Raw genomic sequence first — 23,160 nt, 5'->3', positions numbered from 1 at the left:
GCTTGCTCATACTAGGCTCTTAATAATTGTTAAATTGAATTGAAGGTAGGAGCAAAGGCAGGCAATAGAGGCAGATGTCCCTAAGTGTGGTAAACCACTAACATTCAAGGTACATTCTTAGGTTAATAATCAGTATCAAGCACAACAAAAAGTGAGGTTTTTTAAAAATTGTAATAAGGAAAAAGAAGATTAAGGGAAAATACAGGAGCCTAGCACAGAATGGGTGAATGAGGAGAGAGTGAATGACAGTAAAAAGCATGAACTACTCAATTCTTATTTTGCTTCTTTTCTCCACTAAGGATAAAGATAAGAGAGTATTTAGCAACCTTCCAGAGATTCAAATCAACAGCACTAGATCAGTCACACCCCGGACTGTTGAAAGAATTGGTGGGCATGACTGCTAATCTACCATCAGTCATCTTCTAAAGATTGTAGAATAAAATAGTAGTATGTGGTTTGAAAAGGACAAGTCTTGTCTCAATTTTCTAAGTGAAAACAAAACAAAAAATCCCCAAATGGAGTGGAGTCTGTAAACTATGGGCCATTGATAAATGGTAAAAACCAAAAGGGATAGTTCATGAGTATTTAGAAAAGGAAGTAATGATCATAGAGACTTAGCATGCTGCCCCCAGAAAGAAACCATGCCAAACTAAACTCTTTTCCTTTTTTGACAGTGTTGTTAGACCAGTAGCTTGGGGATATGCTAGGCTTAGGTAAAGCATTTAACAAAGTATTCTGTAGTATTCCTGTGGACACGATGAAAAGAGGTAAACTAGATGATAATTTGGTTAAGTTCACTCAGAACTGATCAAATGATTAGATCTAAAGAATACTGATTAATGGATCCATTTCACTTGGAAAGAAGGTCTTCAGTAGAGCTAGTTCCCTAAGAATCTGTCCTCTCTTTGTGCTACTAAATATTTTTATCAAAAACTTGGATAAATGTGTAGGTGCATAATTATGAAACCTGCAGAGGACACAAAAATCAGGGGAAATGTCTAGAATCCTAGATAATAGAGTCAGAATCCAAAAGGATATTGACATATTAGTGTGATGGGCACCATAGAATATGATGACATTTCACTGTAATCAATGAAAAAACTTAAACTTGAGTTAAAAAAACTCACTTCTCAACTTCAAAATGTGGGAGACAGTAATTCATATGAAAAATGTTTGCGGGTTTTGACAGATCAATATCAGTCAATGGTACAATGTGACAATTTAAAAAAGCAAATGATCCCAGGCTGCATTGGAAAGGGGATGGTGGCCAAAATGAAGATGACCATGGTCCCACTGTACCCTATCATGGTGAGATAATATCTGGAGAAGAGGTATCAGACATGTGGCCCACAGCTGCATGTGGCCCACAATATTCCAAAGTGTGGCCTGAGAAATTATAATGTAAATGGGAAATATCTAACAAAATAAACAGTAAAGCATAGATGATATTAACATGTGATTCTCTAAGCCAATATGGACATCACATGAAACCTTATTGTAGTATTTAGTGGCCCCCGTGTCTATGTGAGTTTGACACTGTTGATCTAGAGTTTTGCGTGCGCTTCTGTGTAGCACATTTTAGGAAGCCTGTTCATAAGCTAAAGAGCACTCAGAGGAGGGAGTGTGACAAGAACAGTAAGGGAAATAGAGACCATGCAATGGTCCAGGATTGGCTAAAGGAACTAGTGATGAAAAGACTGAGGGAGATATGATAGCTACATTCAGGTCTTTGTTGACCATCATGAGGAAGAGATTTATCCTCTTTGTCCCAGAGAAAACTGGGAACAATGGGCAGAAGTTGGAAATTTAGGTTCATAAGATACTAATTCCAGAGCTATAAGGAGGTCATCTGGTTTAATCTCTTCATTTTACAAATGAAGAAACTGAGGCCCAGAGCTATTAGGTGACCTGTTCAAGGCCACGTGGGTCAAGGAATGGCAAAACTGAGAATTCAATCAAGGTTTTTTGACTCCAAAATTAATCCTTAGTCTGCTGGACAATGATGTAAAGACAGAATTCTTAATGGTGGAAACAACCCAAAATGGAATCAGTTGTCCTCACTTGGAGTCTTCTGGTGTAAGCTGGAGACTGATTTCTTATAGAAGAAGTTGTGGAGTCCAAGTTCAATTCAGACTAGTGGCCTTCTGGAGTCCTTTCCCACCCTGAGATTTAATCTCCCTTTCTATCTCTATCTGTTGCTGTCTGTCTCTGTCTCTGTCTCTGTCTCTGTCTCTCCCTTTTCCTTTCTCTGTCTCTGTCCTATTCTCTCTCTGTTCTCTCCCCTTCTCTTTGTTTCTCTGTCTGTTTTCCTTTCTCTCTCTCTCTTTCTGTCTCTGTCTCTCTTTTGCTGTCTATGTGTTTCCCCCTCTCTTTATCTCTGTGTCTCTGTATCTCCTTCTTTTCCTTTCTCTTTCTTTCTGTCTCTACCTCTCTCTTGCTCTCCCTCTGTCTCTCCTTTTCTGTTTGTTTCTCTCTCTCTCAAAAAGTGTTTATTAAGCACCTATAATGTGCCGGACTTGTGGTAAGTGCTGGGGATACAAAGAAGGGTTAAAATGGCCCTTGACCTCAAGGAACTTACATTCTAACAAGAAAACAACATGCAAATAACTAGATACAGACCAGATATATACAGAACAGAGTGGAGGAAATCTTAGTGGGGAAGACACTATCAGCTAAGTAAACCAGGGAAGGCTTTCTGAAGAAGATGGTTTTGCAGGGTGGTTTGTGACTTCATCTGAACTAGATAAAGAAGGAGAGACTCAGTGCCAGTTTGAGAGTGAGGGGTAGTGACAAATCGTAGTTTGTACTCAGGACAAGCAAACCCCAATACCCATAATAGAAGAGGTTTGGTGGGTTTATGTATTTCCCCTCTCCATTTGTAAATAAATGGTTGTGGGGTAAACCTTGGGAGGTTGGGTTTGGAGCAAGGTGGTTTCCAGAAACCCACAACTAGGAATACTAATTGGAACCCTTCATGGGGGTTGGGAAGGTGTTAACAAATACCAGAACCTCCCAATGTAAGAATCCCCACCCCCTGTGCCCAACACACACACACACACACACACACACACACACATACACACACACACACACGCTTTGCCTGTTAGGCATGCTCTCCGGAAGTCTCTGATCATCCCAAACATCTTCTGGATAGCAGCTGATGGCTATGAGTCAGGGACAGAATGAATGCCTGTTATTTACTCCCAAGTCTCTATGTTGGTACAAAGGCATGGGAGGGGGCCTGAGCGAATTTAGGGTTAGAGCTCAGTCAATCTGCAGGATCTCTCAACTCCCAGTCCAGAGTCCATTCCCCTCTGCAGATTCTGGATCAAGAAGTTGCAAGATTTAGCTCACGAAAAATCACCAAAGCCTATTTTGGATGAGACTGCAGTGAAGGCAACCGTCCAGAATGTCTTTGTCAGCACTCCCCAAGACCTCTTCTTCTCCATCTCACCATCTCAGGTGAATACCCCTGGTCTCCTACTCCCCTCACCCATATCTCTTGAGATTCTCATGAATCATGCAATCTCTCCAGTTAAGTTCCACCCCTGCCCCTCCCCCCTCCGCCCCATATTGAATCTCCCTTTTAGTGCCTCTACGCAGGTTATCCCTTCCCAAATCTCACATTCCATGAAGGACCAGATTTGACCCTGGGTAAGTCAGTGTCTCTCCCCTCCCCCATGAGGAACATAGAGATATAATTTTAGCATTCCCTGAAGGGAACTCAGAAACCACCTAGTCTGGGGGTTTGTAGTCTGATGTCTACAGAGAAATTTCAGAGGGTCTTTGAAATTGGATGGGGGGAAAATAACATCTTTATTCTCACCAACATCTAACTGAAATTCAATATTTCTTTCAATTTTTTTTCAATGACTCTAAGAAAGGATCCATAGTCTTCACCAGACTGCCCCTGGTTTTGTCCACCCCCTCCCCAACCACCACCACTTTCCAGATGGAAAGACTGACTAGATGAGCTAACTTGCCCAAGGTCATTTAGTGAATGTCAGAACTCAGTCCCTCTGAATCCAGTTCTAATTTGCCACATTGCCCCTAGATCAAGGAGATGTGTTTGATCAAGGAAACATAATGAATTAGAGGCAGACAAGGTCTAGGATTTCTAGACCTCATCCCATGCTCTTGAGGTTAAAGGAGCTCCTAAGAGTTCCTCTCCTTTACTCTCTCAGGATTAGTCTCTTCCCTACAAGATACTCCAGTCTCTCCATCTGATTGGTGGGACCAATAAGGCCCTGAGCCCTCTGGTGAATGGGAGGATGATTGGATTGCAATTACAGGTGCCAGTAACACTGAATGGGAATGAGGTGGAGGTACCCGACAGAGTTAGGCTACCCAGAAGCCTATTTGAAAGCCTGCAACCAAACATGACTTCTGTCCGAGTCGTCCTGGCGGTCATCAACGTTGGAGAAGGGGACATATTCAAGGTGAGGGGTTACCTAGCACTTCATTGTAAATGGGGACTGGGGCAAGAGCAGAGAGACCCAGATTCCCTCTCATTCTTCCTTCCTTCTTCTAACCTCATTGTTGTTGAGTCATTTCAGACACATTCATCTCTTTGCAACCCAATTTGGGGTTATGGGGCTAATCTGAATATTAAATGGTAGTCGTAAAGTCAGCAAATATTTATCAAGTATATACTATGTGCCAGCTACTGTGTTAAGCTCTGGGAGTACAAAGAGAGACCAAAGGAAAAGCTCCCTGCTCTCGAGGAACTATGAAACAACTATGTACAAGCAAAACATATGCAGGATAAGTTAAAAGCAGCTCTAGCATTAGTGAGGATTGGGAAAACCTTACTGCAGAAGGTGAAGCTGTAGCAGGGACTCGAAGGAAGCCAGAAAAGTCAAGAAATGGAGATGAGGAGGGGGAAAATTCCAGGCGTGGGAAGTAGTCTGGGAAAATGCCAGGAGTCGGGAGATAGAGTACCTTGTATGGAAGGACCCCAGTGTCACTAGATGGAAGTGGATAGAGTACGTGGAGATGTTAGATGTCAGTAGACTAAAGAGGCAGGAAAGGGCAAGAGTTTTAAAAACAGAAAATTTTCTATTTGATCCTGGAGGGAATAAGGAACCCCTAGAATTTGTTGAATGGGGAAATGACATGGTCAGATTTAGGCTTCAGGAAAATCAATTTGGCATCTGAGTAGAGAGTAACCTGAAACAGAGAGAGAGGAGGCAGAGTCTGGGTTTCTTTTTAAATGTGTTGAATGACATACTAAAAAACCATCAATAAAAATTCCAATAAGTATTCAAATGTACAGAAAAAACAATAAAACCTCACATAAAACCCTTCTCAGTTAACAAAGTAGAACCCAAGGAATAGTGAGATACAAATGCCTATGTTTATTACCCTTTTTGGTCTATCTGAAGTTTCACAGTCCATGACATTGTTTTTAGAGTGGTAAATAGGGCAGGACAATTGGGATTATGTGTCAGGGTGCCAGAATTTAGAGAGCCCAGATAGTGTTTGTACCTGTATGCAGTGGAGAGGGGGATGAGTGCAGCACTTGGCAAGAGGAATCAGTTAAATTAGGAAGCCACCAGACAGCCTCTGCACACCCTCTCATCTCCTAGAGGCCCCCCTACCATCAGCAGCATCATTTCTAGGGTCTCAGTTTGCATGCCAAAGTTTACCTTTAAAGGTATTTTGAGAACTTTTATCATATTGCTTGTCCTGGGTATGTTTCATAAAGGTTGTCCCCACCCCAAAGGTATGAAAATTTCTAATTATGGCTGTTATTTATATGCATATATACACACACACATATATCTATGTATGTATGTATGTCATCTGTATCATATAGATGTAGATATGAATGACAGAGCCATGATTAGGAATTTTCATTCTTCATATATACATACTTGCATGTGTGTGTCTGTGTGTATATTGTTGTTCAATCATGTCCAATTCTTTGTGGCCTCATGGACCACAGCATACCAAGCCCTTCTGTCCTCTACTATCTCTCAAAGTCTGTCGAATCTCAAGTTCATTGTTTCCATCATACCTTTTCTCCATCTCAGCCTCTAGTGGTGCAGTGAATAGTGCCAGAGCTGGACAGGAGGATCCGAGTTCAAATCCAGCCTCAGATACTAGTTGTGTGACCCATTTGCCTCAGTTTCTTCATCTATAAAATGAGCTGGAGAAGGAAATGGCAAAGTGCTCTGGTATCTTTGCCAAGAAAATCCCAAGTGGGGTCATGAAGAGTTGACTATGACTGAAATAACTGAACAACAACAAAAATACGTAATTGTAGTTATGTGTACACATTCTGGATCTGACCCGGATTCTCATCACTTTGGGAAAGTCTTCCCACATTTCCTCGTTTGCTTTGCATTTCTCATTTTGTGGCACCATAATATTCCATCATATCAATATGCCATAATTAATTTCACCATTATCCGGTGGTTAAACATGGAATGTTAGTCATTTTTACTAACTACAGCTAAAGCAGCTATGAATTTTTTTTCCTATGGAAAAGTCCTTTATCCTCTTTAAGATCCTTTGAGGATAGCATTCTAACAATTAAATTTGTGGAGCCAACTTTGTGATTTAGTATGGGCTGGAGGCTGGAGAGTTAGCTTCAGAGTAAGAAAGACCCAGAATTACACCTTGCCTCTGACCTCCACTTTGGTCAAGTCACTTAACCTCTTAAAGCCTCAGGCAACTCTTGAACTTGCACTTGCCTAGCCAGTGCTTCCTCATCAGTCAATAAATATTTTTGAAGCACCTACTATGTGCCAGGCACCATACTAAGCTTTATGGATACCAAAAGATGTAAAAGACAGTCGTTGCCCTAAAGGACCTCACAATCTAATGGGGCAGGGGAGGGGGACAACAAGAAAACAGCTATGTACACACAAGCTATTGACAAGATAAAATGGAAGTCACTACTGAGGAAAGGAGCTAGAACCATGGCAGGGAGGAGTTGGGAAAGGCTTTGTGTAGAAGGTGGAATTCTCACTGGATCTTGAAGCCAGGGAAACCAGCAGGTGGAAATAAGGAGGGAGAGCATTCCAGGCTCTCCGAGGGGATGACCTCCGAGGGGAAATGCCTGGCATTGACAAATGGAGTATCTTGTCCAGGAAACTGCAAAAATTCCAGAGTCACTGGGTCCCAGGATACATGGTGAGAGGAAAGGACATGAGGTGTTAGAAGACTGGGAAGGAGGGGAAGGGGCAGGTTGAGAAGGGATCTGAATGCCAAAGAGAGAATTTTATATTTAATCCTGAAGGAGAAAGGGAGGCACTGGAGTTCATTGAGTAGGGGGATGATATTGCCAGATCTGTGCTTTGAAGAGATTACTTTGACAGCTGAATGAAAGATATACTGGAATGGGGAGAGACTGGTGGCAGGCAGACCCACCAGCAGAATTTTGCAATAGTCCAGGTATGATGTAACAGGGGCTTGCACCAGGGCGACAGCAGTGTCGGAAGAGAAAAGGGGGCATATGCAAGAGATGTTACAGAAATAAAATCGACAGAATTTGGCAACAGATTGGGTAGAGGGGAATAAGAGAGAGTGTGAGAAGTTGAGGATGATATCATTTTTCAGTTCTTTGAGCTTTAGAGCCTGGAAAACTGGGAGGATTATGATACCTTCAATAGTAATAGAGAAGTTTGGAAAAGAGGAGGTTTTGAGGAGAAAGCTGATGAGTTCAGTTTAGGACATGTTGAATTTAAGATGTCTACAAGACATTCAGTTCATGATGTCCAGTGAGTTCTCTATGCCAATGAAATCACCAGGGGCTGGTGGTCCCTCGCAATATATATTGCCAGATTGTTTTCCAAAATGTTTGCATCAATCTACTATTCCGGCAATAGTGTATTCAAATCTCTCCCCAAGAGCCCTACCAACACTGAATGCTTATTTTTTTTTTTGCCATTTAGTATATATAAGGTAGCTTCTTAAGGCTGTCATGATTTGTATTTCTCTGATTATAGGGTATTTGAGCATCTTTTCACGGGTTATTACTCGAATTTCCTCCTAGGAAATTATATGTTTGTGACTCCACTGAGGGAGAATGTATGATATCATATGTGTATATATAAATCAGATATAGAATACATACATATACATAAATACATGCATATACACATTATATACACACATAAATATAGATACATATACATGACATATTTGTAGTGATACATATTTATCCACACATTTATATATACATACAAACATATTTTATATATTCTTTACATATATAATGTATAGATGAGTTCCTTATTGATCTGTCAGTCTTTTAATTATTGCCAATGGTTTTTTTCCTCTCAATCTTTTTTCTTTTAACAATAATGATTTTTTGCTGTGGAAAGTCCTTTTATCTTTGCATAATCAAACCCATCAATTGAATCTCCAATTATTCCATCTGAGACAAATATGACATTACTTTTTATTCCAGTTTTTAATTATTTGTTTATATTTAGATTGATTGCCCAGTTAGAATCTATATCGAGATTTGAATCTAAAGCCATTTTTGGCCACTCAGTCTTCCCAACAATTTTTTAAAATAATAATTCAGCATTTCTGAGTTTATTCAGCACAATCCTTATTACCTCCATAGGTTTCTATTTTTTTCTTTTCTACTCCATCAATCTGTTTCTTGATTTTGTCCCAGTACCAGATAATTTTCATAATAATTATTTTAAAAATACATTTTGAAATCTGCTCATTCTCATTTCCTTTGATGGTTTTCTTCCTTTTAGTTTTTAAAAGTCTCGCTTGTTTTCTCCTATGAATGTTATCATGTTTAATTCTGTGGCTAGCATGACTGGCACTGCATCAGGTCTCTAGCTTAGTTTGGGAAGTATTGGTATTTTCATTAACCATGAACATGGAATATTGCTCCATATTTTAATTTCTCCTCTGATTTCCATCAATAACCATATTGAATTTGTCATCATAAGTCTTGTATTTTGATAACGTATGATAAAATATTTGATGCATTTCATTGCTATCACAAAAGACATGTCTTTATCAGTTTGCTGTGATTCTCAGCAGTCATATAAAAGAAGGCAAATGCTTTTTTGCATTTATCTTATCATCTCACTAACTAAAGTCATTTATTAGCTCCACTGATTTTTTGTTTTGTCATTAATGATCATGGGTTTTCTAGATGTACAATTTTTTTCTTTAAATTGCACCATTGATTTCATCCTTGTAAGGTACTCCTGGGAAGGAACTTTCTCTGCCAGTATAGGTTGACACCTTCTAACTTAGAGAATTGCTTATACAAAGAGGTTAAGTGACTTGTCCAGGGTCACACAGTAGATAGTACAAGTCAGGTAGAATCAGGACATGGTTCTGCCTGATTCTGAGGCCAGCTCTCTATCACCACACTTTTCTCCTGTACAAAGATGTCACTGGTAGATAGGGATATACTAACTTCTTAGATAGAATCTCTTATTCCTCTCCTTCCTTTTTCAGAAGTTACTGCTATTTATAAGATTCTGGAAGTAGTAAGGTTGGTCACTGCTGCTCTCTATAGTTTTTAAAATTCTCATTCTTAAATTTTTAATATTTTAAACATAAATTCTGTATCTCCCCTACCTTTCACAGCCAAACTCCTAGAAGAATCAATAAACATTTGTGAAGCACCTGCTATGGGTCTGGCACTGTGCCTGTTAAGCCCTGGGGATGCAAAAAGAGACAAAAGATAATCCTTGCCCTCAATGAACGTACAATTTAATGAGAGACAAGAAGATGTTTTAAACCCACTGTCTCTCTTTCCTCCTCTCCCATTCTCTTCGCAGTCCATTGTAATCTCTCTATCTTATCCTATCTCTCTATCTTATCCTCAAGTGGTGAGGTGGATAGAGTGCTAAACCTGAACTTTTAGGAGAGTCTGAATTCAAATCCAGTCTCAGATACTATAACTGTGTGATTTTTGGTTTTTGTCACTAATACATTAATGACACTAAAACTGTCCTAACACTGCTTCCTTTAAGTACCAATTGAAATCTTAACCTTCTACAGGAACTCTTTCCTAACCTCTCTAAATTTCTCCTGCCTTCCCTCTCAATTATTTCCTGTTTATCCTGAATATAGTTAATTTGCACATAATGTTTTTGTTCCATCAAAACTAACTTACTTACTATTCCCCATACATGATGTGTAATTTCCTACCATCGTGTCTTTGTACATGTTACTTCTCATGCCTGTAATACTCTCCTTCCTCATCTCTACTTCTTAGTTCTGCACCCCCATTCTTGTCACGACTCAGCTCAAAAGGCTTCTTTAAGATGCTGACGCATCCACTCTGTCAGCTACCCCCATCTCTTTGTATTGATTTGATATGTATCCTCTGTTTACTTATCTGTTGTGGTCTTTTTTCAGTCCTCTCTGACTCTTCCTGACCCCATTTGGAGTTTTCTTGGCACAGGCACTGGAGTGGTTTGCCATTTCCCTTCTCCAGTTCATTTGACAGATGAGGAAACTGAGGCAAACAGGGTTAAGTGACTTGCCCAGGTTCATACAGCTTATAAATGTCTGGGGACAAATTTGAACTCGGGTCTTCCTGACTCCAGCTCTGTCTCCTTCAGTTGTCCTATTTCTTATCTGTAGACATGCTTTACCCACCTCCAATAGAAAGTAAAGTCCTTTGAGGATCACACCATCTTTATAGTTTCTCTTGTTAATTTGATTTGTTATCTCTTGTGTTCTCTGTCCCACTTAGTCACAGTGGAGAGCATTGTTGCTGTGTGGTTTTCCATTTAATATTTTTTGTCAGTGTTCCTTAATGATATCAATCTATTTAATATTAATGGTATTACTTTTCATGTTCAGCCTTGTCTTTATAGGTTTTGATATTAAAACTATATTTGCCTCTTAGAAGAAATCAGAGTTACTAGTTCTTTCAACAAATTTGGAAAGAGTTTCTTAAATTTGGAAATTTGATGAAAATATGTTCCCAGGGATGTGATGAAGTCAGCTGATACTGGCCTGGAATTGTTAAAATTTCAGTGCTAGAATTTACACTTCAGAAATCAGCAAATGCTGTGAACCAGGACTTAATTTATTGCATTGCTAATGAACTAGACTTAAGAAAGTAATGTAGATTAAGCTTTTATTTTTCTGGAGAGTTAGTTGTTAAACATTTACCAGCACATGGCTGCTTTTGAATCCAATTGAACCGGGTATCTCTGCAGGGAAGTTTTTTAATAGCCAGCTTAATATATCCTCCTGAGAATGTCCCATTCTTCTTTTAATTTTGAAATTTCACATTTTTGTAGACAGTCATCAATTTCTTTGTGATCCTCTAATTGATTAGCATAGAGATATGTAGGATGATCTGATAATTTTCTTCATTTCATTCAGGTTTGTCCTCTTCTTTTTAAATCATCTTTGTATTTTTAAAAAAAGCAGTTCTTAAATTCGTTTGTTATTTTCATCACTTTCTTATTTTAAGTTGTTCAATGTCTTCATCTTTGTTATCACTTTCCCCCCTTTTTCCTTCTTGTTTACTGTTTTGTGTCTGGAACAAGAGTTTTAGCTTTTAAAATAACTTTTAACTGATGTCTCTTGTTTTTTGATATCCCCAGCAATTCTCCCGGTACCCTTCCCCCTCTCAGATAGCCATCCTATCTAACAAAAAAATTAAAAAGTAGGGGAAAAATCAACAAAGTCAAACAATATATGAAAAAAGTCTGAAAATGTATGCAATGCATTATGCCTGTAGACCTCCTAACTATACAAAAGAGATGGTGGGATGGGTTGTCTTCTCATGCCTTTTCTTTGGGGACATGTTTGTTCTTTACAATTTTGCAACATTCACTTTGGATTGTTTCATAATTGTCCTTTGCGTTTATTATTGTGTAGTATATGATTTTTAAGTTCAGGCTGATTCACCGATTTCCTTTCTCTCTTACTGATTTAGGCATTCAGTGCTATTCTCTGAGTACTACTTTGACTACTTCCAATAAAATGCAATCTGTTATTGTTTGTAAAATTCTCTCACTCAAACATTATTTAATAATCCGTTTTAAAATTTCCATGTGGGGAAAATTATGTCTTTTATTCATTGTATCATTTCCTTCCTATTTTTTTGCCTTAAGATCCACAAATATGACATATAACATCTTTTGATTTCTATACGTAGCTACATATCCACTAGAAGAATGCTGAGCTTGGAATCAAGAAAGCCATAGTTCAAATTTTGCCTCAGAAACCTACTAGCTGTGTGACCTTGGGCATAGTAAAACCTCACTCTGCCTCAGTTTCTTCATCTATAAAATGGCTATAATAATAACACCTGCCTCCCAGAGGTGTTGTAAGGATCTCATGAGATAAAATTTATAAAGTGTTTGCAAAATTCAAAGTCCTATATAAATGCTATTTTATTATCATCATCATTGTATAACTTTCATGAACATTTGAAAAGAAAATTTGAGAGCATTTCCTATTGAATTTTCTCTGTGTATCTTTAGATTTACTTTAATATTTCCCTCTCCTTTTATCCCCAACTTTTAAAATATGTTTATCTGAAACATCCTTTGTAAAATTCAATAATTTAATCAACATAGTACTCTGAAGTCTTTCATTTTTTTAAATTAACTGATTGATCCAGATTTAAGTTCTCATCCTTTTGACTTGTGAATTGGATGACTATTCAAAGACTTCTTTAAAGTGCATAGTTCTCTAAAAACCTTTCAAAGCCTAAATGCTTTCCAGTTGTCTATCTGGTGCCTTCATGCTATGTACTGAGTTTCACTGGGTAGATAATTCTGGGCTCATGAACCATGAATGTTAATTTGGTAAATATTTTATTAAAATTTCTTCAAACTGCTGCTGTTGCCTTCCTTGAGAAGTTTGCTTTTGCCCTATTTAATGATCACTAGTATGCTACTTCTGTATTTTATTCTGAAGTTTGCAGTATTTTTTGTTTTTGTTTTCCTAGTCACAATAAATGCTTACTCATTGATTCATTGATATGGTGAGAGTTTAACTATATTATGTGTAGGTAAGGCAAACATTGGGTTCTTCCTGTCAGAGTCCTATGGATTCTTTCCATTTCTATAAAGTTGCATGCTTTTATTAATCCTCAGAAGTTTTCTTTGTCAGTTCCTGGAATGCAGCATTTAGATTCTTTTGCTTTTAATTTTTTTCTGGACTATCCTGAAACTGTTTCTCTCTCCATAAGGTATATCATTTGAATCTGCATGTTTTCCAGACCTTTTGATAATTCAGTAATCTTCCAAATATGTTTTTCTAGTTGATCTGTATTATCTGCTATTCTGTTTTCTTCTCCAGTTGATGGTTTCTGTGGATTTTTTTTTTTGAGGTTTCATGTCTTTTTCAGATTGGATATTTTCTTTATGATTTTCTCTCAATCTTTTTTTTAAAGACCTCTTTTATTTCTAGTTCAGTTATCTCCTGGGTTTTTTTTTTAACTTTTTACAAGATCTACTTTAACTTGCTCTTGTGTTTTGTTAGGGAGGGAGTAGGGAAAAGGGGATCATCTGAATCTGGTATAAGAAACTCCCAATAGGAAAATCTCTTCTTGATTTGTTGAGTTGTTTTCAGTTGCGTCCAACTCTTTGTGAACCCATTTGGAGTTTTCTTGGCAAAGATACTGTAGTAGCTTGTCATTTCATTCTCCAGCTCATTTTGCTGATGAAGAAACTGAGGCAAACAGAGTTAAGTGACTTGCCCAGGGTCACACAGCTAATAAGTGTCTTTGGATTTGAACTCAGGAAGATCAGTCTCCTTGACCATAGGAACTCTATCCACTGCCCCACCTAGCTGCCCACAGTAGATTTTGGGTTTTAGAGAGTTGTTTCACACAGAGAAAGGTGAAATGGCTTGCCCAAGGTTACACAGTATTTGTTAGAGGAATAATTTGAATTTAAATTCAAAAGAATAATTTGAAACCTGATTCTAAGGCTGAATCTCTAAACACTTTGCCGTGTTGCCTCACAGATGTTTTCCTTACCAGTGTTAAATATTGCTTAATGTCTTTAAATGTGTCATTTATCTATTTGAAGACATCTCTTTGGATATCCTGTAAGATATCCCTTGCTTCCCACACTTTAGCTACTTCATGATTTCATCATATTTAAACATATGCATCTATAAATTTAATATACTTTATTATATAATAAAAATTTAGTATATCTGTACTTTTTCTTCCCTTTGCTCTTATTTTTTATTTTTTTTCCAAATGTGATTTTAAGCTATTTTTCTTCTTTTATGAATGTTGTCACTACTTGTATTTTGCGAGGACTCTGTGAGTACTCTGGCTACCTCTCTTATCCTGCTCAAGCCCTGGGTTTGATTTTGGGACATTTCTGTGAAAGCCTTTCAAATATAGGTAACTTCCAGTTATCTGTAGGAGGTCTGGGTAGATAAAAAGCCTTCCTATTTTGTTTCCTCAGCCATATGTGAGGAAGAAAATATTTATAGAAACAACTTTAGAGTTGTTAGGGAAAAGTGATTTTAAAAACATGTATATCACATTTAAGAACTTTGTAAAATATGCAAATTATATAAAATTTTCTTTATATTCCATCAAAATTATTATTTTTAAAATTTTATTTTAAATTAATTATTAATTAACATACTATTATTATATTTATAATTTATAATTAATTAATTAATCATTAATTTAAAACAAGCATTTCTATAATATAGTACAATAAAAAAGGTTATTGCACATGAAACTGCAAATCAATTATGCACAATTTGCTATTCCTTCCAAATATACAACAAAATTCTTATGTAAATTTTTTCTTTCCTCTGTCTTTCCCCCCACCCTAGAGATGGCTACTATTAGACAAAAATAGGTACATATGTGTAAAATTATTTTATGCACACTTCTACTTCAGTTCTTTCCTGAACGCTATTATTATTATCATCATTATTTATTACCTACTTAAGCCTGCCTTGAGCACCCAGATTGCAGAGAGCCTGCTCAGAACCCTGCTCCCCATGTCAATGTCCCAGCAAGCTGTTTGAGAAGTAGGACAGGGAGAGGGTTATTAGGGGATATTCCCTCCTGAAGTCTAAGATGGGCTTTTTTCTTCCTTTAGGGCTCAGCCACTGGCCAGCAGTTCAGAAGCTCTGTGCTAGACAATCATGTGGTGGGCATTCAGGTTGGAACTGAGCCCATCAAGGATCTGGCTGAACCTGTGGAAATTACCTTCTCCCACAAGCAGCATCACCAGGTAAAGCCTCAGTTCTGGTGAGTGGGGGAATGAAACAAACACATATCCTTACAGAAATATAGCCGCACATGCGTACCATGCATATACTCACAAGGGTGCTAATAATTGATAAATATACACACTTTAATACAGACATACTTATAGACATATACATAGATACATGCCATTGTAGAAACATCACGCAGTTCAAATAACAAACATACACATAGATACAAACGCATGCATATGTTCACACACATTCACACACATAAATGCAAACATATAACTACCCATACAAATGCACCCATGTGGAAAATGCAGATCAGTATGGATACATATGCTTGCCTATATGTGTATGTGTAATAGAGATTTGAGAATTGACTCATCCCATGAGACTTACGATTTAGAAGGACAAACTATCTCTTCCAGTCTTGAAAGGATTTGCACTACTTTGATCTTTGAGCTGGAAGGGAGACCTGTATACGAGGGAGTTTTTAAAGAGACACACAAAGGAGAGGAGGAGGGGAAGGGAATAAGTCTTTATAAACACTTACTATGTGCCCGGCACTATGATAAGCACTTTACAAATATGATCTCACTGAATTTGGGAAGTAGTTGGCTCTGTGATCACCATTTTATGTCTGAGGAAACTGAGGCAGATAGAAGTTAAATGGCCTGGTCAGGATTACCCAGTGAGCCAGGGTCTAAGGCTAGATTTGAACTCAGGTCTTCCTGATTTCATCTAGCTGAGAAGAATTAGAGTGGATTATACACATTCTGTAGAAAGAGCAGTGAGAGAGACTGCATCCCTAGGCATGTATGGAATTTAACAAGCCTCACCAGGTTAAATGAGAAACAGGAAGGAGACCAAATCTACAGAAAAGAAGGGAAAACCAAGGATAGTGGGTGCACCCTGCAAGTATCTTGGAAACAAAAAATTCACAGTGAAACTGAGAGCTGCAAAGGACTTGGGGAAGTTCTAAAAAGTATACTATTTTGCAGGTGAGATGCCCAGTACGAAGCCCTCTGATATACACTGCTTGAATAACTGTGTGACCCTGGGAAAGTGATTTAACCATTCTCTGCCTCAGTTTCCTCATCTACAAAATGTGAATAATAATAGAACCTACCTCACTGGGTTGTATGGAGGATTAAGTGAGATAAGTCAATAAACATTTATTAAGCACCTACTATGTGCCAAGCATAGCACTAAGACCTGGGGATACAAATACAAAAAAAAAAACCCAGACAATCCCTCGCCTCAAGGATATTACAATCTGATAGGAAAAGACAAAACAGAAGCTGAAAATGGTGGTGTAGGTGGGAAAAGATACAGAGATGGTGTTTTGCAAAGCACCATAAAAATACTAGTTATTATTATCATTACAGATGATATTATGGTTATTTCTCTTACCTAAGCATTTCCTTTATCCTGATTTTGCCAATGGTTAGCTAGAAATACACAAAATTTAAATTATGGCATTGAGCCAAACCTACATCTGAATGTTAGAGATTTTCCTAAACAGAGGGCTCTGAGGTCTTGTGATTGTATTCATCTTTGTTTGATATAAATTCCAAAAGAGAAGGGGACCACCTGGATCTGGGGGCCCTTCTATTGCTCCTAGGCTAAAAGTTAGCTAACTGGTATAAGAGTGTAGCTGATTAACTGTCTAGAATCCAGAAGGCAGGAGGGAATAGGGAGGATCAAGAACCTTCCACAGCACTACCCACCAGCATGTGACCCCTGCATGCCATTCACATGCCCATATATGGGCACTTGTATCTTTGAACACATAAACACAAATTCACACATGCATATGCTTACACAATACCTATGCATGACAATATGTATACAGATACAAACATACACATATATGTGAACCCATACTTACCTGAACACACAGATATATGTGTATGATATATGAATACTGAATAAGTTAGTATCCAGAACTCACACACATTCCCACATATGCATGCATGGCAGATAATATATAGCTGCACATACAAATGGATATATTCCTATGTACACATCACAAAAAACGTACAGCTATATTTGACCCACACTCAGAAATAAATCCTTTTTTTTTCTGTGATTTCAGAATCGTCAATGTGTTTTCTGGGATGACAATAAAGGTAGGTGCATCTCTACCACACTGAACCACCTCCTCCTGATGTCCAGGGGCAGATGCCCAGGGTCTAGGCAGGGTGGACAGTGGGGAAAGAGAGTTGGTCCATAGCTTCCCCTTCTGTGATCCTAACAGGTACTTTTGCAGGCACAACTGGAGATTGGAAACCCACAGGTTGCTCCACAGAGCAAAGGACCAATCAGACCATCTGCCGCTGTGACCACCTGACCTTCTTTGCCCTATTGCTGGTGACATACCTGGGCCCCTGGGGAGGAGAGTGGTATACTGCTGTTCCCTAATGGCTCAAGTTCCCTAGTGTTACTGATCAATGCATTCTGGGTGAATTGAGTCTCTCTGGTTTGGGGAGGACTTTGAGGTTACATTCCATCCTTGTCTGAAGAACTTTTTTTTGGGGGGGGGGTGCATCTCATAGGAGCCAGTCCTTGACGCCGCTACAGTGAAGGCTCTGGTTCGAATCTCTCTTTCTGGCTGTGGTACTTCCATATGCTTCCTGGTTTTCACCATAATCCTCTATTTTTCCCTGAGGTAGGTCAACTTCCCATCCCCACTTCCATACACACTCAAGTATGACCTCTCTCTCTGTCTCTGTCCCTCTCTCTCTCCATCTCTGTCTCTGTCTCTCTCTATCTCTCTCTCTGTCTCTGTCTGTCTGTCTGTCTGTCTGTCTCTCTCTCTCTCTCTCTCTCTAACCAGTTTCTAAGTGAGCCTCTTGGTCCAGAGGCATGGTCTAGCTCTCTAACTTTAGGTGATCCACAGGATCTGGTGAAAGACCCTTTGAATCTTCTAACCATGAGCCCATTCCCTAGTACCTACCAGCCATTAAGTTTCACTTCTCATGTCTTCATATCTTTTGCTTCCTTCAAAACTTCCTTATCCCTCCTAGATGTAGTGTCTTTCTCCTCCCCAGAAAAATCAACCTGAATTTATTTTTTAGAGATGCTTTCTCCCTTGATAGAATATAAGGTCATTGAGGGCAAAAACTGTTTCATTTTTTGTCTTTCTATCCCCAGTACCTAGCACAGTGCTTGGCACAAGGTAGACTTGATAACTATTGATTGGTTGATTGATGTAGAAAACTTAACTCGTGATTGACCTTAGGCCCCTGAGCCAGGAAGAACCTTAGAGATCACCTAGTTCAACCTCTTCATCTTATGGATGAGAAAACTGGAGTTCAAACAAGTTATGGTGACTTGTCTAAGACCATGCTAGGGCATAGGAGAGGTGTGGAGAGGGTGATAGGAAGGTTAAAACAAAAAACACTTTTCAGAGGACAGTGAGGATGCTATTGTAGCTATTTCATGAAAACTCAATGAAGGAGACTTCTTTGTGGGGTTTGCACTCTGATCTAGGCAACAAATGTCCCCTTGTAAAGATGGTTGAAGAACAGGAAAAAATGAATGGCAGTGGAGGCAACTTAAGTCATGTCTCAGGATCTGTCCCTGGTGCTGACATCCCTGAGGTTCCTTTTTCCTCCATGAGTCTACGTATGGCCATGAAGTCTCTTTCCCTCTAAATTCTTCCTTTTATAACCTTTCTTTTTGCTTCATAAATTATTAGAGCTCAGGCTACCTGAAGAGATCATCTAATTCAACCCCCATCCCAATTTTATAGAGGAAGAAATTGAAGTGTAGTGATAGACTGTAGCTAAGATTTACCCAAGGTCAAATTGCTAGTTAGTGGCAAAGTCAGGATTTGAATGCAGGTGTTTTGATATCCTATTCAGTATTTTCCCCACTAAACCAAGAATCTCTCCTTCTTTTCCCAGTTCAATAGGAAAACGACAAATAGACAACAAGAGCATATGAAATAAGTCCCATCTGTCAGGTTGTGGATACGTAATGCTAAGGGGTTTCTTGATAATCATAGGTCCCAAAAAGCTTCCTAAGGATATAGTGCATGGAAAATAGCTGGAAATATTCAAACATTCCTTTTTCCCACATCCTAATTTGGGGTAAGGAGTGAAAGATGAGAGGCACAATCAGAGAGAGAATAAATAAAAAACGGGAACCAAGTGCATTCAATGGGTGCCCAGGTCTAACTTTTGTAAATAAACCTTTTCTTTACCTTCCCTTAGAAGATTTGCTGCTTTAATAACATCAAATTGCAAAGGCAACACAGCAGAATAGAAAGCACAGTGAGTTTAGAATCCCAAGACTTAGGCTCAAACCTTTTTCTACCTATGTAGCTTTGGAAAAGTCCTTTGACATCCCTAACCCTTAGTTTCTGTATCTGTAAAATGAGAGGAGATGGACTAGGTAGTCCCTAAGGTGCCTTGCAACTATAAAACTTAATTCTTACTCAATTTTATGAGCCTTGGACCATAGCCCTATCTGGCTCCTCAAGCCAGACTATGATATTTCCTTTTTCCAGAAGCCTCCGTGGATTATACAGTTCTATTTTTTAGATGCCTCTGTGCCCACCTAAAGACCTTAGGAGATATGATTTCATGCCCAGAAGGTGATAAGCTAACAGCCGAGAGCAGGCGTCATTCCACTGTCTAACAAAGCCCCCTTTCCAGCTGCCTGGAAGATTCCAATATGGACTGTGACATCTGTTTTATTCTCACAGTGTGGCCTTGGACAGTCTACATTTCCTTTCTGGACCTCAGTTTCCTTATCTGTAAAATGAGAGGTGGGAGTAGATAACTTTTAAGGTCCTTTTAGCAGCTTTGCCAAACCATAAGTCTGTGGTGAGAGGAAGGAAGGAAACAAGTATCCATTAAGCACCTTTTATGTGCCAGTCCCTCGGGATAGAAGTACAAAGAGTGGAACAAGTCCCATGTACAATAATCTTACATCCTAAAGGAGGAAGCAAGTACATAATGCATACGTATGTGTATATGTATATGTATGAATATATACATATATCTGTACATGTATGAGTATGTGTAAAGAAGGTAAATACAAGGTGGTTTTGAAGGAACAGGACTAGTTTTAGGAAACAGAAAGTGGCCATTTTGGGAGATGGTATGAGAAGGGTCCGAAGACCTGGGTTTTAATTCCACCTCTGCCACAAACTCACTGTGTGTCTTTGGACAGTTCACATCTCTAGTTCTGAATTTCCTCATCTATAGAAAGAGAGTATGAGAGCTATCCTGCCCTCTTCCCAGGGTTATTGGGGGAAGTTCTTTGGTTGTACTCTGCAGTCTGATGAGGAAGGCTATTATTCCTCTTCTCTGCCTTAAATAAAGTATTTCCTACTTTGGAGGAACTCATTGGCTTCCTTCTGATTGGTTTCCCTTTTTTTCTTCTCCTTTCCCTTTCCCTCCATTCCTCCTTATGCTTCATTTCTTTGGCTCCTTTATCTACACCCCCTTTTAGGTTCACAAGGCAGAGGTTCAAGTCAGAAGATGCCCCCAAAATCCATGTGGCCCTTAGCATCAGCTTGGTGCTTTTGAATCTCACCTTCATCCTCCTCCTGGGGCGCAACTCCTCAAAGCAAGGAGCCTCCTGCCGGGCACAGGGAGGGATCTTCCATTACTTCCTGCTCTGTTGTTTTACCTGGATGGGGATTGAGGCCTTCCACCTGTACCTGCTGGCTGTCAAGATCTTCAACATATACATAAGCCACTACTTCCCGAAGTTGTGTCTGGTGGGCTGGGGTAGGTGACTATCCTCAGTGGGTCTGGCAGGGATGAAACTTGGCCTTGGCACCAGGTCTGGGAACCAAATGGGAGGAGTGCAGGGGAAATTCCATGATGCTTTTCCCCTTCCTCTTCTCCCTCTGTGGTCCAGGACTTCCCATCTTAGTGGTCTTTATTACTGGAATCACCAGCAGCTATGGGCTCCACGCCATCAAGGATAGGGCTAACCAAACCACCTTGGAACTGTGAGTTACTTCAACTTTCAGCTGCCTCTAAGTTTGGGGAAAACAGGGAAGGAAAGAGGGTAGAATTTCTGAAGCAAGGAGTTCCTTTCCCTTCCTTAGGACAGGAGGCACTAAGTCATAGGGTTATTTATCACAGGAATTTGAATTAAATGGGGCCTCAGAGATCACCTTGTTGAGCCCCAACTCTCTCATTTTACAGATGAGAAAACTGAGACCTTAGTCTCATCATCTGTAAAAATGGAGGGTATATTCTCTCCTGCTCATGCTGTAATGAGACTGAAGCATGCAGGGTCAGTTCCCAAGATTGCTGCAGGACCACAAAAGTTAGTCAAAATTGGTTTCAGGAAGCTACCTCAGCTTCAAGGGAGTTAGTGAGCTCTGTGTCACTAGAAACTAGATGAAGACATTGGGAGGATGTTGAACAGGTCATCCCTGCTCAGGGATGGGTTCACGATGGCCCCTGGGAGCCCCATTAGCTTTGAGGTTCAGGGATTCTGTGACAGGTCCAGGATGATGAAAGGGGAAACCATAAGGACAGGGTAAAGGAAAGAGGCTCACTCCTTGCACTAACCACCTTGGATCTTGGCCAGGTGCTGGATAGAGAACAAAACGGCCCTGCATGTCACAGTCCATGGCTATTTCATCATCACCTTCCTCTTTGGAGGTGTGATTCTGGGCCTGGTAGCTTGGAAGATTTTCCACTGCCGTGGCTCCAAGGCAGGCAAGGAACAGAACCAGGTCTGGAAGGGGGTCATCACCGTGCTTGGCCTCTTCTGCTTGGTAGGGGGAACATGGGGGCTGGTCCTCCTCACCCCGATTGGTTTGACAGCCATCTATGCCTTCACACTACTCAACTCTTTCCAAGGTAAGAACATTCTCAGACCCTGGACCTTCTCTACCATGTCACATCCTCTCACCTCCCCCACTCCCCTGGGAGGCAAGTCAAAGAAAGACCAATCTGTGCCTGGGAATGGAGAGAAAACAGGAGCCCCAGATAGTAGTAGTAGGAACGGTAACAGTAGTGGTGGTGGTGTGAATCATAGTAGTAGTAATACCAATAAAAAATATATATATATATATATAGCACTTTCGGATTTACAAAGTACATTCTATAGTATCTAATTCAATCTCCATAAAATCCCTGTGAAGTAGGATTTTTTTATAGCTTCCATACAGCATTTTAAGTTTTGCCAAGCACTCTATATACATACATTATCTCATTAGAGATTCTCACTATGTGGAAGGCGAGTACTGTGATTTCTCCCATTTTACAGATGAGGAAAGTGAGGCTGAAAAGGTTAAGTGACTTGTCTAAGGTGACAACTTGGTAATAATTAAAATTGTAATAGCTAATATTTGTGTGGTGCTTTATATTAAATAATGTTCCAAGGTTTGTGAAACATTTTACATACATTGCCTCATTTGAAATTCTAATAACAGTTTTGGGAGGTAGGTACTTTCTGGGAGAAGAAACTTAAGTTTAGATAGAAGCTCAGTGACTTTTCCAAGGTTGCGCAGCTAGTTGTAATAACAGATAACATTTACATGGTTCTTTGGGTTTGCAAAGCATCTAAGTGGAGATCCTCCTAACAGCTTTTTGAGGTAGATGTTATTATTACACCCATTTTATAAATGGCTTTTGCTCTCCCTATTTAATAGATAAGTTACAGAGAAATTAAATTACTTCCTCAAGGTCACAAAATAGATAGCAGCAAAGGAAGGACTGAAGTAGAGGTCTCTTGTCTCATATCCTCATGTTTTCTTCCAAAGAATTATGTAGGATCAGCTTGTAGATCAAGAAAGGAGGCAGGGGCTCAGATATCTTGTCTTCCAGCTCCATGATGGCTAGAGAGAGGAAAAAGACATAGTGTTTGACCAGCAGTCAATGCTGAGAAATGCCAACTCTTGGGCTCTGTGCCCAAGAATTGGCCATGTTGTACATCACCCTCCCCTGATAACGCCCCCTCAGTTACCAACCCTGCACTGGCTCCCACCTCTAAGGCTCAAGGCAATCTCTCCTCATTTAC

General features: G+C 39.4%; 1 protein-coding gene across 5 annotated transcripts in view; it reads left to right on the top strand.

The window, feature by feature from the left end:
• Positions 1 to 23,160, top strand: part of ADGRG3 (adhesion G protein-coupled receptor G3) — a 29,597-nt gene that overhangs the window by 3,671 nt on the left and 2,766 nt on the right. For 2 of the 5 annotated variants that reach the window (XM_072636713.1, XM_072636714.1), the window contains exons 3-11: positions 3,321 to 3,462; positions 4,293 to 4,439; positions 15,045 to 15,179; positions 17,258 to 17,291; positions 17,420 to 17,532; positions 17,718 to 17,830; positions 20,626 to 20,906; positions 21,040 to 21,133; positions 21,724 to 21,998. In XM_072636713.1, the coding sequence (XP_072492814.1) occupies positions 3,321 to 3,462; positions 4,293 to 4,439; positions 15,045 to 15,179; positions 17,258 to 17,291; positions 17,420 to 17,532; positions 17,718 to 17,830; positions 20,626 to 20,906; positions 21,040 to 21,133; positions 21,724 to 21,998 (1,334 nt within the window). Of the gene's footprint in view, positions 1 to 3,320; positions 3,463 to 4,292; positions 4,440 to 15,044; positions 15,180 to 17,257; positions 17,292 to 17,419; positions 17,533 to 17,717; positions 17,831 to 20,625; positions 20,907 to 21,039; positions 21,134 to 21,723; positions 23,157 to 23,160 lie in introns of those variants that run through there. The other 3 variants (XM_072636715.1, XM_072636712.1, XM_072636710.1) reach the window with 3 other exon arrangements.

This window comes from Notamacropus eugenii, chromosome 1, assembly GCF_028372415.1.
Source record: "Notamacropus eugenii isolate mMacEug1 chromosome 1, mMacEug1.pri_v2, whole genome shotgun sequence".
Taxonomy (NCBI): domain Eukaryota; kingdom Metazoa; phylum Chordata; class Mammalia; order Diprotodontia; family Macropodidae; genus Notamacropus; species Notamacropus eugenii.
This window is presented reverse-complemented; position numbering and strand designations above follow the sequence as displayed.